General features: G+C 48.7%; 1 protein-coding gene across 1 annotated transcript in view; it reads left to right on the top strand.

The window, feature by feature from the left end:
• Positions 1-14,390, top strand: part of UBE2QL1 (ubiquitin conjugating enzyme E2 Q family like 1) — a 44,689-nt gene extending 30,299 nt beyond the window's left edge. The window contains exon 2 of the mRNA XM_032279132.1: positions 13,555-14,390. Within this exon, the coding sequence (XP_032135023.1) occupies positions 13,555-13,686 (132 nt within the window). The 3' untranslated portion in view covers positions 13,687-14,390. The remainder of the gene's footprint in view (positions 1-13,554) is intronic.
• Positions 14,391-17,330: the final 2,940 nt, after the last annotated feature.

Here is a 17,330-nt window from a genome sequence, read left to right as displayed (position 1 = left end):
GACTAGAAGTCAGTGGGACTTTGTTCAAAATAAAGAGGTTAAAATAGAGACCGTTGTTGAACTGGATGTTACAGCGTCCACATGGAGACAGCAGCTGCTGGCCTGGTGGAAGTGTCCAGCAGGACGTGGGTGTGTGGAATTGGCATTTGGGTGGCAGGGAGAGGCTGCAGGTATGAATTTCAAGAATTCTCCCACATGACACGTGCAAGCCAACAACCAAGTGGAGTGTTGAGCACATCTGAGTGCTTCTTTGGAAACAAATCGCATATGCAGGGCTGTTCCAGGAGGTTTCGTCCACCTCCCATATCGCACGAGTTCCAGCTTCACTCAGTGCCGCAAGAAAGACAGACAGACAACAGGCAGACCTGGTGTCTCCCAGAAACCATCCTCCTAGAACAAAGTCAAATACCTGCTTGGCAAGTATTTGGGATCTCTAGTGGCAGAAATTAAATCTCACATCTTTATAAGCACAGTTCCCTCTTTTAAAAATCAGAAAAGTAACAAAGTAGGTGAAGTAAATAATCCATGTAGAGTCTCATTATTGCTGTGTTTTTATTGCAAAAACAGACTATTCAAAAAAGTAACCTATCTTTTATAGAATTTGTGCCCAAATCATAATATTTTCACACTGATATTTTCCCTGAAAATATATCCGAAGACTTCCAATGATTCAGACATCTCATTAGCTGCATTTATTTGACGTTGCTGAGTTTCCTTCTGCGCTGGGAAGCTCCGCTGCTGAGCATGTTGTGTGACGTGAGCGTTCTCTGTCATTGTAAGTAACGTGGTTTGGAAAGAGTGCAGCCGTGACCTGCCACCGTCACACGCAAACGCTCCCTGGAGCCAGCTCAGCAGTGAGAGGCACCAGGCGCCATTTACCTGGGTTGCCTGTGAAAATCATGTGTTCCTTCTTGATGCAATTTTTCCAAAACAACTAAGCTTGGGCTTTTTGGTCAAAGTTGTGAAGCTCCTGCCAGCAGGGGCAGAGAGCGGATGGTGGCTGCCCTCTGTTTTGACAAATTCGTTCCCAGGCTCTGATTCCTGTCGCATTTTCTAGTGACATTCTTGGTCTCCTTCATTCTTTGGACTTTCCCCGGCATTGCCACACCTACTATCTGTGCTGAGAAAACTGTTCCAAGCGAGGCAGGGCTATGGCAGTTGTGAAAGGAAGTGTCCCCAGCACCTGATGGTGGGGGTGATCATAGTGACAGCAGAACGCAGGCAAGGGTGTGGGGCCGCAGGGGGATGGTCTGCCTGTGCACAGGAGAGAGAGATCCCAGGAGATGCAGATGCATTCTGTCGGGAAACAGGCAAAAGGCAGGAGACGTGGCAAGTGGGTGCCCATCGGTGCATCTGATGTCCCTGGCACCCCTCACTCGGCTCCACTTCCCTCCTGCTCAGGGGCTTTATCCTTCCTGGGAGTGAGGAAGGCCGGGCTTCATGACAGAGTTGCCTGTGCTGGGGGCCTCCCCACCATCATGTGCAGCATCAGGACTGTGCTGGTTCCCCAGTGCCCAATCCTGAAATCAGGGAGGTGTGGCAAGGTGGAGGCAGCCGTGGGCATCCAGGGCACGCAGTATGGGAGGCCACACAGCTGAGTGAGTAGAGTCCTACCCGCCAGAACAGGAGAGCGGAAGTGAGAATTAAGCCACCATAATGAGTGGGCTGAGACAGCGATGGCCCTGGCTTCTCTTCCTGTTCAGTGTGTATTCCAAGGAGGAGGAAAAACATGGAACCCTGAGGAAGACCAAGTGTGCATGGGAGAGAGCTGGCCGGATTCTGATCTAAGAGGTCAGGTTGGGTAGGAGAACACCATTGTTTCTTGCAAATCACTCAGCATAGGAGCAGACAGAGCTGACTCCAGCTGGGGGCGACTCCGGGAAGAAAGCGGGGTTTCTGGGGCTGGTCAGTGAAACGTGTGTCTTAATGGAGCCAAGTCCAAGGAGTGAAATGTTGAAGTAAACAAAGGGGTGCTGATGTCTGTGTCCTCCGGCGAGCCTGTCCATTGTAACAGGGCCGGGGGTGCGCTCATGAAGACTTCTCCAGAATCCTACATGCAGACAGCAGGAATGATCTCACAAGGAGAAAACACAGGCCAGGGGCTGCTTTGTTCTGAGTAAGTGTTTCAGCCTGGAGCGTCGAGTGCAGCGTCCTGGGTCCAGCCCATGAAAAGTAGCTTGCTTTTGCATTCTGGCCTGGCAAAAATGAAAAACACAGACTGCCCCCGTCACCTCGGAACAGAGACTCACCGGGGAGGTCACCCGCCCTGTCCACTGCATCAGGCAGGCAGCGTGTGCTGAGGCCCTCACATGTGCTGCGAAGACCAGAATCTACGTGGTAGAGGTAGATTCGGGGCCCTGATAATCTCAGGACTTACACAAACCACGCGGCAAATGACAGGACGGCTGGCAGGACCTCCCTGTCTAGACATCAGTAAGAGGTACACAGAGGAAGTGGTGGCCAAGGAGCGTCCCACACCAGGGGACACAGCCGGGGGTCACGGTTTTTTGGTTTGTTTGTTTGTTTGTTTTTGAGTAAATAGTATCCAGTTTGCCTTCTCTTAAATCTGTGACCCTTCCCCACGTTTCTAAGACCTGGCCTGGCCTTGGGGTTCAGAGTGTGGCCTCCAAAGCCAGGAATTCTTGCACTGGGATCCTGGCTCTTGGCAATCCCTAGCTGAGGGATTCCAAGCACCTTATTGATCTGTGTGTCTCTGTTTTCTGGTCTGTAAAATACGGCTGATGCCAGTGGCACCCACCTGGTGGAGTGTCCTGGCGTGGCTTAGTGAGAATGTCTGCCCTATCCTCAGAACAGGGCCTGGCTCTGACAGCCCTCGACATAGCCACCACGATGCTGTTAACGAGCATGTCTGTCGCTTACCTGTCTTAAAGTCCACGTTAACAAAACCCACTGGAATCGGCTGCTTATGCAGAAGTATAAGTACTAGTGGTATCTCCAAAAAATAACCTTGAAAGGATTATCTCATATCATTACATTTTTAGCAAAAAGTTCCTTTTTCTGGGCTTGCCTCCTCCAAGAAAGTACCATCTGTTTCAAAACAGATTCAGTCCTTACTAGAACTTTCTTTAAAATGTAGAGGCAAGCGCCACTTCTGTTTTGTAAGCGTCCATGAACTGTGCCTTTGGTGCTGCCAGAACTGGAGGATTTTGTATACTATTAAGTAGAGTGGCTTCACTTTCATTCCTGATGAATAGCACCGAAGTTTACATGAAACTGATGCTGGCTTTGTCGTCCTGAGAGGTTTCACAATTTTAGGAGACAGTTTCTGAGTGCCGGCATTACCTAATACCCAGCTCCAGGTCTGTGGGGCAGCAAGTATTCCATAAACCTCTGGGGAATACAGGTTGCTCTCTTTGGATTTGTTCGTGGCTAAGCTATACTTTTTTAAAGAACCAGATTTTTCTTAATGTGCAGAGATTGCTAAAAATATATATAATAAGGTCAAAAAGAGTTTTTAAAGTCTTGATATTATTATAAACCAAGTAACCATCACACATCTCAGATGACTGTTTTCCAGAGGTTGGCCTAGCGCGTGCTTCCTGGGCCATCTCACTGGTACACGCTTTGCTGCAGCTGCACCCGGCCTAATCCCCCTTTCCTAGGTTTCTTGCTCCTCCTTTTGACTGTCCCCAGCCAAACACACCTGCCTGAGACCACATAGCCTGCTCATAAGACAGCGTCTCTCTGCAGGCCTGGCCCCGTGTCACTGGGCATGGTGGCCCACCACCTCTGTCCCATCTCGCTGTGCACAGCGGGTGCTCATTATCCCCACACAGGAGGTATGGGCAGGTATGTGACACAGGTGCAGCGCTAGGTGCAGGGAGGGTGACCTGCTCACGGCCTATGGCTGGAGAGCAGAGCGGAGGCACGCCCCTCTCCCTGCACGCCCCTCCTTGCGGAACCTCGCCGTACTCATCATTTAGGTTCCCCGGTGTGAGCTCCCACCGCTATACCCAGCAGCCTCCTGCCTGGGTTTCCGTGCACACCCCAAAGCCAGCCAACCCAAACAGAACTCAGTATCTTATCCTGAAAACCTGTTCCTCCTGGGTCAGAAGCCTGGAGGGGCTCAGGCCTCCCACTGGTCCTTCCCCCAGCCCTTCCCACGTGGCCTTAGTTGGACTCACCTGAGTGGCTTCTGCCAGGCCCTTGCCATCTTCTCCGGCCCATGACAATAACCTAACTGGCCAACACCCACCACCTCCCAAATGACCCACCCACAGGAAAACCCGGCCCTGCATGCTGCCACCTGCAGGATGGTCCCCGTGCAGAGGAGTGGGTGGAATGCCCTTCCGCCAGCTTGATGCCTGCTGTGGGCAGAGTTGTGTCCTCCCAAAAATAGTTGAAGTCCTAACTCCCTGTGCCTGTGAATGTGACCTTATTTGAAAATAGGGCCTTTGCAGATGTCACCGAGTTGAGACAAGGTCATGCTGGGTTAGGGTGGTCCCTAATGCAATGACTGGTGTCTTTGTAAGAAGAGGGAACAGAGACAGATACAGAGACAGATTCACAGAGAATACCATGTGGCAACGGAAGGAGAGATTAGAGCGCTGTACCTACATGCCAAGGCACACAGGGTGCCGGCAGCCCCCGAGCACTGGGAAGGGGGCCTGGAACAGACCCTCCCCCAGGCCCACGTCTCCATGTCAGACTCTGGCTGCCTGAACCGTGAGAGCGCATTTCTGTTGTTTTAAGCTCCTAGTTAGGGTTCTGTGTTCCAGCAGGCCCAGGAAACTAGGGCACCTCCCACTCCTGCCTCCCTCTCCCCACTCCCCAGCAAGCCTCCTCCAGGGAGCCTCCAGTTGCTCACTGCCCGCCCTCCCACAGCATCTGCTGCTGCTGCCCCCTCCTGCTTTCTGGTTGGATCATTGTCGCTAATCTTTTTACGTTCAGCTCCTGAACCACCTCCTCCTGGAAGTCTCCTCCAACCGACTGGGCGCCCAGCCCCGGTTAGGTGCCCCCTTCTGCACTCCCACGGTCCACTCCCCACACCATCTAGAGCAGGGCTTCTCCACAGCTATTCAGCCCCCTAGGGAGTCTTGGCAATATGCATAGACACTGTTGGTTGCCACCACTCAGAAGTGGGGTGCTAATGGCATCCAGAGAATGGGGGCCAGGAGGCTGTGGAACACCCTCGGTGCACACGGCCAGGAATGACCCAGGGAGGCTGAGGAACACCCTGTGTGCATGGGAGCCCTCCATCCAGGAATGACCCAGCTCCAGCGTCAGCAGGGCCTAGGCAGAGGCGCTCTCATCTGGAGGACACCCGTTTCTGCAGAGATATCAGATATTTTCATCCTATCTCCCAGCTCCAAATGGGAAGTGGCACATCCATGGCCACACACCACCCGCCACGCCAGCAAAGCCTCCCAGCTGCGAGTGCAGCACTCTCTGATCGGACCAATGCTCTTGTCAGCACCCAGAGAAGAAAAGACATGTCCTGTACGCTCTCTTAACTGTCCTGTACACTCTCTTCCACATCTCGGTAGGCTCAAGCTCGCTTCTAAGAATGAGAAGCCGTGGCCGGGCGTGGGGCTCACACCTGTAATCCTAGCACTTTGGGAGCCCAAGGCGGGTGGATCACTCAAGGTCAGGAGTTCAAGGCCCTCATGGCCAACACGGTGAAACCCTGTCACTACTAAAAATACAAAAAAAAAAAAATTAGCTGAGTGTAGTGGTGCAGGCCTGTAATCCCAGCTACGTGGAAGGCTGAGGCAGGAGAATCACTTGAACCTGGGAAGTGGAGGTTGCAGTGGGCCGAGATCGTGCCATTGCACTCCAACCTACATGACAGACCAGGACTCTGTCTCAAAAAAAGAAGAATGAGAAGCCCACAGGTGTGATGCTCAGAAGGTGCATTTGAAGGTTTGGAGTGAAGGACCGTGTTCCCTGTGTGTCAGCAGGACGTACCCAGTCTTCTTCCTGAGGACACCCCATCACCTGCTGGGACTCTGCTCGCCTCTCCTGGACACTCACAGCCCCACCATCCCCACTTCCAGGCCTGAAAGCATTCCCACTAGAGAGAGAAATTTCACTATAATGGGAATGGGTTTCCCAGTGCATTTTTTTCTGCAGAAACTACATATCTCTATCGAGATGGGAGCACAGCCACTCTCCACCCGGAGGAGAGTGGTCTTTTCCACCTAAAGCCGCGCCATGGGCTGGTCTCCTTGTGGCTGCTCCCTGTGTGGCTGGTCCACGTAGCCATGTGGCCCGTCATGCCCCATCCCCCAATGCACTGTTCTCTACACCTCAGATCCAGTGGGCTGCTGTAGTCATCTACTCTGAAGCCACTTCGCTGGTCACCTGTCTGTGTTTGGCTTGGGCGTGAGTCAACAGGTCTCTGAGGCAGTGTGTTCTGAAAGTGTAACCGAAAGATCAAGTTTATGGCTTCCGAGGTGACTATTGCGAGTTGACACTTTCCAGAAACCACCCAACACTATTTTTAGCTACCAGATCTAGGAACCAAATCACAACTAGTCACAGCGGGTGCGTATGAATGAGTCTGCTGTTGGCTGTCTAAATGATGAAAGGAACCCAAGCCATATTGCGCACAAACTTTGAGTGAAACCCAGTGGGGACCGAGGAAACCTGAGTCCCTGGTGCAGGCGTTGGAGGGGTGAGCGGGGAGGGCTGGTCTGCATACAACAAGTCCTGGTTCCCTGGAGGGAGCGGCCTAGCCGGTGTGGCTACCTCCAGCCCCCTCCTTGAAGGATTCTGGGCCCTCCGCAGGTCCCGGCTCTGAGGCTGCCTCTCTTTGATCTCGCCCCTCGTGACACCCTGGGGCCACATGTGTGGTCCTCTGTGGGGCCACATGTGTGGTCCTCTGTGGTGCCTCAGCCTTCAGTCTTGGGAGCCCTTGATTTGAACCCAGCTCTTCTATAGCCCTTGGCAAGTGCCTTGGTGGAAGCACAGTTTCCTTCTCACCACAAAGGTTGCCCAGGCCAGCACTTAATGAGATGGGATGTGAAAACAGCCACACAGCAGCCGAGATTCAGAGTCGAGCTGAGCATGGAGCAGTCACCACGGCACTTATGGGCAGGGTGGAGACTCAGCAGTCTCTGGGGTTGCGCTTCAGACAAAACCTCTACATGACCTCACTGGAGGCTCATCAGCCCCAACAGCACCCTGTCCTTTTCCCCCTTCCCTGTTTCTGTTCTCTCAGCCCTCGCTGCTTGTCCCCTCCCTGCACTGGTTGGTGCTGGATGGTTTTCTGACAGATTCGAAGCCCACCAGGCTGAAGCTCTCGCTGTGCAAAGGGACCACCCATCAAACTGGCTCATGTGGCCTAGGGCTCCCTGCACTCCGTTGAGAGCTGAGCCTTCCCTCAGGTTAGGGTGGGCTCTGGTCAGCAGCCATTCCACAACAGGGAGGCTCACATCTGTCCCTGCAGTTTGAATGTAACCACCATATTCACCTGCATGTGCACAAATGAACACACATGCTCACGTTACATGATACATGTAAGTACGCACAACACACAAATGAGCACACGTGCACACATACGCAAATGCACATGCATGGACATGCATTACACCTGTGCACGTGCTCACATTTGCACACATGTGCGTACATGCACACACATACTCAGACTCACAAGAAGGGCTATATTCACCTTCCTAGGAACCTTCTCTTTCCTGTCTCATCGGACCGGATCCAGCTGAAGTCCCCTGCTTGGCAGTGGCTTACGTGTCATTGGTCTGATTTGGGAATGTGTTCCTTAGAAGAGTCTGGTCTGTTGTAGGGTCTCATTTGCCCTTTAGAAACTTGCAAGTTGATTTTTTTCTAGGATTTGCTTTGAACGTTAAACCTTAAAAGAAAGGTGAAATCCCCAGTGTCTTTCCAAAGCGGACCTCCTTTGAAAGATGCTTGCAAGCATTGGTTTTCCTCAAGCCAAGAGCCTGGTGAGCTTTAATTTTTGCCCCCAAATAGAAGTTTCGGGGGAAGTCTAAAATGAGCCCTGCACAGGCTTACGACCCATGTCAGGGAGTTCAAGGTTATGAGTGCTTTTAGACTGACAATTACACCTTCAAAGACTTTAAAAACAAGTAGCAGCTCTATAATTTTGGCTCAGGAAACGAGTTCAGGAAACTCAAAACTTTACATAAGGAGTCTGGAAATTTTAACTATTTTTAGAGGGCAAAAGTCTGCAATTCACAGGCAAATGAAACACAAAAATAAGAAAGTATGTTTGCAAAGAAAAGGAATGAGAAGAAAAATCTAATCCAGTGAGAAGTATAGAATTAATGTCAACCTATTAAAACAGGCATAATTCAAAAGGCTAAGAAATACGCCATGTAAATACAGTACACTGAATTTGCTTGTGGACATTTTTGTGATGGAATAAGTCATCAAATCTGCATGAAAAGACAGAAATGTTGTGTGTTCTTTCAAGAGGACAGAATGAAACCATCTTTACCAAAGGAGAAGAACTTCCGTGATAGTTTAAAAAATAAGAAGCCCCATTTCCTGTGTTCATCCTGTGCCTGGCATTACACCAAGTATCTTATATGTTTTACCATTAGATTCTTACAGAATCCAGTGCCATCTAATGCTATTATAATGCTTATTTTATATATGAGAAAATCAAAATTCAGAGAAGTTAAGTGATTCACCCAAGGTCACACAGCTGGGAAGTGTTGGCACAGGGATTTGAAGCCAGGTCTATTGAATTATGCAACTCCTTCCCCACCAACTACACACACAAGCATGCACACATACACACACATACACGCACACACACACTGAAATTCTGTGCCCAACCCCCCACCCCCAGCATCTAAGTACACCCCCTAAGTACAGTGAGCCATTTCACGCCTTCACTTTGAGACCCCTTATCCTTTCCCACCATAGCCTGGTAAGCAGCTGCCTACCTATGTTTCAAGGCTCAGCTTACGTTATTGCCAGTGGAAGTCTTTCTCAACACACAAATCACCACCACCACCCCTCTTCTCTCTCCTTTTCTTCTCTTTTCCCCAATATAGACTCCGCCATACCCTCTGGGCTATAAGTTCCAAGAGGACCAGAATTATTATTCTTAGAAAGCTCTGCCGTCCGGGTCACCAGGACAGTTCCCAACCCAGGGAAGTCCTGCAGCGATCGTTTGCTGAATGAATAAATAAGGAACTGACTCTTACTGGCTTTGACTTTTTTGTTCCACACATCAGTGGTTCTCAATCAGGAGTGATTTTGCTCCTGTGGGGACATTTAACAATGTCTGGAAACAGTTTGTTGTCCTTCCTCATGGGGTGCTCCTAGGATCTAGTGGGCAGAGGTCAGGAGTGCTGCTGACTTCCTTCCATGCTAGTATCTCCCCTACAACAAAGAATTACCTGGCCCAAGACGCCAACAGTACCAAGAGTGAGGACCCTGAGTGCTCCACAACCTCTGCCCCAGCAGCTGCAATATGCCTGGTTATCTCCCCGTAATGGACTCTAAGCCCCAGGGACCTGTCATTACTTTATCTTGTTAGACTCAGCACCCAACACATTGAATGAATGCATAAATGAATGAATGGGAAACATGAGACAATTGAGGGAGATGCAGACATGCCAGGCTGAAGTTCAAGTGCATGGGGGCTGCACGGGGGATTTGAGTTTGGGGCCACTTGTCATCTTATTAGCTGTGTTAAAATGTTTTCATGCTGAATCAATTGCTATTGGCCCTCAAAAGTCCATAAGGGAAAAAAAAGAATCAAATCAAAGTACCACCTACTGGTTTTGTTTGACAGATACAGCCCTGGAGAATTACATTCTCATTAACACTGTTCTGCTTCAATATTACAGTGAGGCTTTTAAGATCGTGATGGCAAAATCCTGTCGTTGTTCATAAGTATACACTTATCATGTGTGGCTCAGGAAAGACAGAAAGCATTACTTATTAAAGGTGTTGCCGTAAACTCGGAGTGATAGCACAAAGCTATTGTGGTGGATGAGTGAATAGTCACATCCATGACTCTTAACATTAAGTACAAGTAGAGATATTTCAGAATAAACAAGAGTCACTCAAAGAAAATATCTCAGACTAGATTCCTTGATTATTAGTTAAATAGAAACAGAAAAGGGAGAAAGGTAAATGTTATGAGAATAAGAACAGCTATTATATGACGTTCAAAGTCCTCAGTATTTCAAATGTATTATCTTATTGGATGTCCTTCATGATGTGTGACATGGGTATTGTCTGCACTTGATTCCCAGAAATTCACACTTCCTGGAAAGATGAATGGGAGTGCCCAAACATCTGCAGCAAACAGGGAACTTGGGATGGAGCGGTCCCCCCTTCTTGGTGCAGTGAGCACAGCAAGGGCATGTCAGAAAACCAGCTCAGTGACCCTGGCAGAGCAGGAAATACAGGGCGAATATAGGGAGTGGTTTCCAAGTCCAGCATTTCGCTGTGTCTCATTTAAACTGCCAATCAAAAGAAGACGGGCAACCTATGAAAAAAGTATTTGTTAATTTTAAACGTGGGTGTAGGAGACAGGAGATGAGAGCTCTTTATCGACAGTGGAGTGCAGTGAATGCGTGGAACCCTGACTGGCTCTTAATGGGCTCTGTCTCCCAGTTGCTGAATTGACTAAGCACTGGGGCTTTCTGTTCATGATTCTTCCAGGGAAGAAAAGGCAACAAAGGGTGGTCTGTTACTTTGGGGTTTTGCTTGTTGTTTCTTGTAACAATTGAGACTTTCACAAAGAATATGCCAAAAGCCACAGAATAGTCCAAGATGATTGTGAGTCTGTGTTTGTCTAGCTACATTTATTTCAGGATTTTCAAATAATACCATAGATTTTTCAGTATTATAAAGAAAAAGGATAGAGATGGTTAAAATATACATTTTGGCCAAAAATTCAACCCTTGATATTTGCATTCACTTGATGTAGAAACTGATGCTGCCAGCACAGTGGCCAATGCCTATAATCCTAACACTTTGGGAGATCAGGGCAGGAAGATTGCTTGAGCCCAGGAGCTTGAGACCAGCCTGGGCAACAAAGCAAGACTCTGTCTCTACAAAAAAAATTTTTTAACTGGCTGTATGTGGTGGTGCATGCCTGTAATACAGCTACTTGGGAGGCTGAGGCAGGAGGATCTCTTGAGCCCAGGATATCAAGGTTACAGTGAGCTATGATCACACCACAGCACTCCAGCCTGGATGACAGGGTGAGACCCTGTCTCAAGAAACAGAAAAAAGAAAGAAATTGATGCTAACATCCTCACAAAAATGTGAAAGACGTGTTTTCATATGTTTAATTAAATAACTTTGGACTTTGATCTCAGCCCACGATGACGATGATGATGATGAATATGTTAGCTCTAAGTGGTCTTTTTTAAATCATATATCTACACCACGTAAGCAAATATGCTTGAAGTTATACGACTCAAAACAGGAGTCAAATCCTAGGGAGGCACGGGGATGTTGCTAGCAGTCAGTAAGCGGTCGTTTCCTGTCATCTGCTCATCCCATCTCCCTTCAACCTTTCAGCACCTCTTCCTATGTGAGCTATAGAGCGTTTTCGAAAAGAGTGCATGGTGGCACATGCCTGTAATCCCAGCGCTTTGGAGGCTGAGGTGGGAGGATCACTTGAGGCCAAAAGTCTGAGACCAGCCTGGGCAATAGAGCGAGGCCCCATCCCTATAAAAAAATAAAAAATTAGACGTGTGGTGGCTCACACTTGTAGTCCTAGGTACTCAGGAGGCTGAGGCAGGGGGGTTGTTTGAGTCCAGGAGTTTGAGGTTGCAGTGCGCTACGATCGCGCCCCTGCACTCCAGCCTAGATGTCAGAGCAAGACCCTGTCTCTTAAAAAAATAAGACAACTTTAAAAAAGGAAAAGGTCATGCTGTCAAAATAGGGCCCAATGCCAGACACACAAGTGAAAGCAGAGGGATGTCCAGAGTGAGCAGAAGTTGGTAACCCTGGACTTCTGACTCCCACGCTCGGGATTGGCCTGTGTGTGCATTGTTGAAAAGACAATGATTGAAAAGGAATCCTGGCTAGGCTCTGAATACAGGCCTGTGAAATGGCCTCGTCCACTCTACATTTCTGGTGATAGGACACCGCCTGCCCAGTAGGTTTAGAGGTCTTTGCGGCTGCCTTCCCATTGCAGTTGTCAGTAGGTTATCAGAGAGCCGGGATCGGGTGGATCTTGCTTGCTGGCAGCCACCCAGACCCGTGCCCTCTGAGGCTGTCCAAGGCGCCTGGCTGAGTGTGTTGCAGGAGCCACTGGTGGGGAGGCCTGGTCCCCATTCCCCATCCCAGCATGTGCTCACCGTTATGCTGTGGTATCAGTGCCTCGTATTGGGAGTGCAGAGGGTCTGTTCAGAGAGAAATTCTGGTCGTGAAGGTTCCTGAACAGCAGACGATGGTTGGTAATAGTACGCCTGCACCTGCCAGAGGGTGAAGCTCAGCCAGGTCTTCCCAGGCGTTTCTGCGCCATCTACAAAACATGTGCATGGGATGCCCACGGAGAGGAGCAGATCCTCCAGGAGAGCCTGGGGGAGGCTAAGTGGAAGTAAATGTGCCTCAGGTAAGGGAGCGTTTCAGTTGATCTACCATTAAGAGGCTTAATGAAGAGTAATTGAGGTTGGAAGAGTGAGAGCTGCCACCGGTCCAGCCGAGGCCAGCATCACCCGAATCCTGGCTGTCTTCCATCGGCTCTTCCCCTCCGATGCCAGATACACCACATGTCCCAAGGCTTCCTGAGATGCTGTCATGTGGGCATTGTTGCCTGCTTTCTTCTTTCTCATGTCCAGAGCCCTCTTGTGCCATCTAAAATGGGTCAGTGCCTTTTGAGCACTGCAGAAACCAGTGCTCTGTCCTCGGGAGCAGAACAAGCCTGGTCACTGTGAGGAAGCGTGGCCTCTCGCCTGGCCCCACCCCCTCTCGAGATTGTGTGACAAACCACCTGCCCTGACCTCTACCCTCTCTTGGACCTCGAAGACAGTCTTTTCTTCCATGAAAATGTCCACCATTGCCTTATGAATTCGCACTGAAGGGACATGAATTCCATTAAATTCACTAATGGCTCTGGAACTTGAATTTTAAAAATTAGAGTTTTAAAATATTTATAGAAATATACAAATATACACATCTCTCTATAAATGTAAATGTATCTTTACTGTTATCACAGAGGAATTTTAAGTGATGATAATTAAAGGCATTCTTTTGAGGGAGGGAAAGGAAGCTCAAACAGTATATTGCCTGGGGAGACCATCAAAAGAATTGATGCTCTTTTGATAAGGCTGGCCCCTCCTGCCACATCTCGGGAACTGGAGCAGAGACAGCCAATGCTGTGTGTGGGTTTGTGATGACAGCATCCTGCTGCCCAGAAGGTCTGCCAGCCCCAGGCTGGCCAATCTGTTTGGTGCCTGAGCTGAATTGTTCTGCATCCAGGCAGTGAGGCTGCCCCAGCCCTGCTGGTGGCCAGTGCGTGGCATTGATTCAGACATCAGAAATTCCCACGACTCTGTGTGCTTTCAATCAAGATGGTAGGAAACAGAATTCCCAGTGACGTTCTAACCTGGTTTTTCTTTTCATCTCACGCAGGGACGGATCTGTAGAAAAGCTGGCAAATCAAAAAAGTCCTTCAGTCGCAAGGAAGCTGAAGCTACCTTTAAGAGTTTGGTGAAGACGCATGAAAAATACGGTTGGGTCACCCCGCCCGTGTCCGATGGCTGATGTCTGCCGCCTGCAGTAGACGCTCGAGCGCCTGTCCACACACACACCAGTACCCCGACATCTCCTCAACGCTGTGCATCCTCCACCCTTTTTTACTCCAGCCAGAACTGCATCCTGAATGCCAAGGAGACGTTTAAGTTATTTATGAACAGATGTGTTTACAGAGAGGAAGATGGAGCAAATGCCGTTCGGATTATGTTTCGATTATAAATGAATGATCACCTCTAAGTCACTTTAGAACACATGTTGAGATGGTGACATTTCCCAGCCTGCCTGCCCCTCTGCCTGCCCCAGTCACATTGCCCTGAGCTTCTTTCCATGACAGCAGCTCCGATGAGCCAGCAGGAAACTCAATACCCCTGCTCGCTCCATTTCCATGTAAATGGCGCCGTTCACATTTCATAGGAACGCCGTGCATCGCCACCGTGCGTCCCCGGCACATGTTTGCTGTGCTCTGTATCTCTGTTTTTCTTCCTGGAAGGTCAACATAACCTGAAGATGTGTCTTTCTGTGGCCCATGGTCCGCTGTGATGACATGTAGACCTCATTTGTGCTATGACCTTCGGTTCATGAAAACACAAATTTAATATTGCCAGGTTCTAGTGATTTAAAACTACAACTGCCCACTTGGTGAAAATGTGCTCTCGATGCTGATTTGTGGTGTGCTGCTGTCCACAGATAAACCAGTGCCATTAGAGGGAAGGCAGAAGATACTTGCGGCCACCCCCGGCAGATGGTGGTGCCGACACCGGGTGCGCCCTCTGGGGCTCAGAGCAGTGGATGGTCAGCTGCGAACAGTCTCGTCTGAGGTTAGGAAATGCTCCCACGGCCGCGCCTTTGTGTTCCTGTCTTCTCTCAACCACCAAAACCGAAAGACGATTTCCCATTCACTGCAGTCATCTGACTCATTTTATTATCTGTGCTAGTGACAGGGAATGTCAGAACTGCCAAAGGATACCAAGTGATCATATGATGATTTGCATGACCGGGTCTATTTCTTCACCCAGTAGTCACTTGTGTGTCCCCCGAAATTGGGATGGGTGAGCACCCTTGCTGTGGTGTAAACTTCCTGTTATTTAATCTCCCAGGGGTTTCATTTTTCTCCTCTGTTAAGTTACTTAGAACTTTCTAAGAAACTCCATGAAATGAAATACTGTTTCTAATAATATGAGGAAAGAGGTAAAAATGTTCATTCCAAGTGGAAAGTCTTATTGGACACATTTTAAATAAAATCATGCATACCTGATACACTGCCTCAAGGATCCAGTCATTGTGGGCTATCGTTCCATTTAAAATATTTCAGATACTCTTAAATTTATAAAATATTGCACATACTACAGCATGTCATTCCAGAGCAGCATTCTGGGTCAGGTACCAGAAGTGAGTTTTAGGAATCCACAGTCTTTGCCAAAATTCAGTAGATTGAAGTGGTCCCCAGAAGCAGCCCAGGAGCTGAAGGGATGATTGGATCGAGTTCAGATGTTGCCAGTTGTGTCTTACCGCTAGGAAGGAGGTGAAGTCTTCTGGGATAATATATTCCATTCTTCTGGCAGTTTTGCCTACTTAGGGACCTGCTCATTCGTTCCAGGTTTTCAGAGATTCAAGAGACCTCTCCTCAGAGAACAGGGGTTGGCGCCTTTCAGCAGGGCTGGCCATTCACCAAATTTATTGTTTCTTTGGTTTTTCCTTGCCACTTTCTTACTTGCCTCCACCTGCACACACGCAGCTCTGCCAGATGAAAATGAGAGTGTATAAGAATGCAGGGCCTGCTCATGTTCCCTGGGAGTCATAATAGTCATGAAGCTTGATGACAGTGAACTTACACTGTTCATTCATCCACCTCTCCACGGTGGCATTCTCCATCCTGGAAATGTGAAATTTGGCTGGCGGTCCTTGGACCCTGGAGCTATTGGTCATCATGGAATTATACTGCGGAGATTAAACACGTAGGACAGAAACCTTTTGCTGGGAAAGCACCTGAGTTTATCGCTTTTTAAATATTTTCCTCTTCTAATGAAAATTAAAAGCAGCTTTACTTTAGGGAGAGAAATATATGTAAAGGCAGGTCATTTCAGTAAGTGTTCATTAGCTGGTTGAAGAATAGGTTCACGGTTGACTCTGAGAACTGCCCCAAGGGGTGCAGCCAGGAGACTATTCTGACCCTGGGTTGGGCTGGGTGACAGCCGGTGACAGAGCAGAAAGACACTCAGCTCAATCTGGTCCCTTCCATATCCTCAGAGTTTGATTCTTTTGCATGGCATTTCCATTAGGTTTGTTAGAAACTCATAAAAGAAATCAATTCTGCAGTGAACAAAATAACATTTTTCATTGAAATTGGTAAGAATGTCTCATTTTAAAAGCAGTAGGAAGTAATGTGAAACTCCACCCTTGCTTGGACCGTTATGGGCACTCCCGTCGTAGGCAAGCACAGCAGTGCCCAGTCCTGGAAGCACCCTTAGGCCACAGCATAGGCCTGGCTGCCCACGCCTTGGCCACAGCATCCTTCCACTCCGCTGAAGTGGACACCTGCCCATGGAGCCCAGTGTGAGAGGGAGAGGCCTGGACGAATTACCTATCTCTCTTTGGACAGACAGTATGGGAATAATTGGACAGTGGGTGCCGATATTCATGTCCCGATAGCCCCACACCCCAAGCCAGAGCCCACAGAGCCAAACAAACAGAAAATTTCAAACTCATTTGTCCTCTCCTCAATGCAAAACTCCTTCCCGTCCAACTGTTTTCCTGAGCCAACCAGTCTTGTTCTTGGGAATCTTCTCCACTGCTGGATAAGACCTGCACATGGGCTGTCTGTAACTTTCCGGAACACTGAGACCTGCTTATGCCTTAGGAAGTTCTATGTGAGAAGCAAGGATATTACCCCCAGTTACACACACACACGCACAGGCACCAATATTCCTCCAATGACTTCCCGTCTCTAAAATCTATTACTCAGAAAAGCCAGGGTGCAGGCTTAAAGTTTTCAGCTCCATCTGTCAAAATTTGACCTTTTTTTTTTAAAAAAAAAAAATGTGTTGGCGAGTGAAAAAGACCTGGGATTGAAAGACAAAAACCCGTATGTCCGTATAAACCTGGCCAGTCACTCCACCTGCCTCAGTTTCCTCAGCTGTGTAGTCCAACCAGGTCAGTGTGAGAATTGGCCAAAATGATGCAGCAAACGTGCTTTGGAGACTAAAGATCGTTGACGAACTTTAAGCGCCATTTTCATAGCATCAGGACATTTACATTACAACAGGTTTTAATTAGAACCCACTTGGATATCCACTCAGAATGCTCGATTACAGTGATTAAAATACACTTATGACCTGGTAATCACATACTTGCTTTCTGTCCCCAGTTCTTACATTCGGTCAACAAACTGACCCAAAACTCAGCCAAGAATTGACCATCTCTCCACTCACTCAGCATTCTCCTCTTAAATGCAGGGCATGCAGAAGATTAAGGGGCAGCCCCTTCCCTGGGTAGTAACTCAGAAGACAGGAGTAGCACACAGGACAGGCACCAAGCGAGGCAAGTGCCAAATTGCACTACAGAAATTAAAGACATGGTGCAAATCCAGAGATTTCCTGGCTGAAAACTAGAAGGACTTCCTGGAGTAAATCAGGTTTGAGCCATGGCTAGGCAAG

The sequence above is a fragment of the Sapajus apella genome, unplaced genomic scaffold (genome assembly GCF_009761245.1).
Source record: "Sapajus apella isolate SASKATOON/1434 unplaced genomic scaffold, GSC_monkey_1.0 scaffold11, whole genome shotgun sequence".
NCBI classification, from domain to species: Eukaryota; Metazoa; Chordata; class Mammalia; order Primates; family Cebidae; genus Sapajus; species Sapajus apella.
Note: the sequence above shows the minus strand (reverse complement) of the source record. Positions and strands in the feature narration are given on the sequence as shown.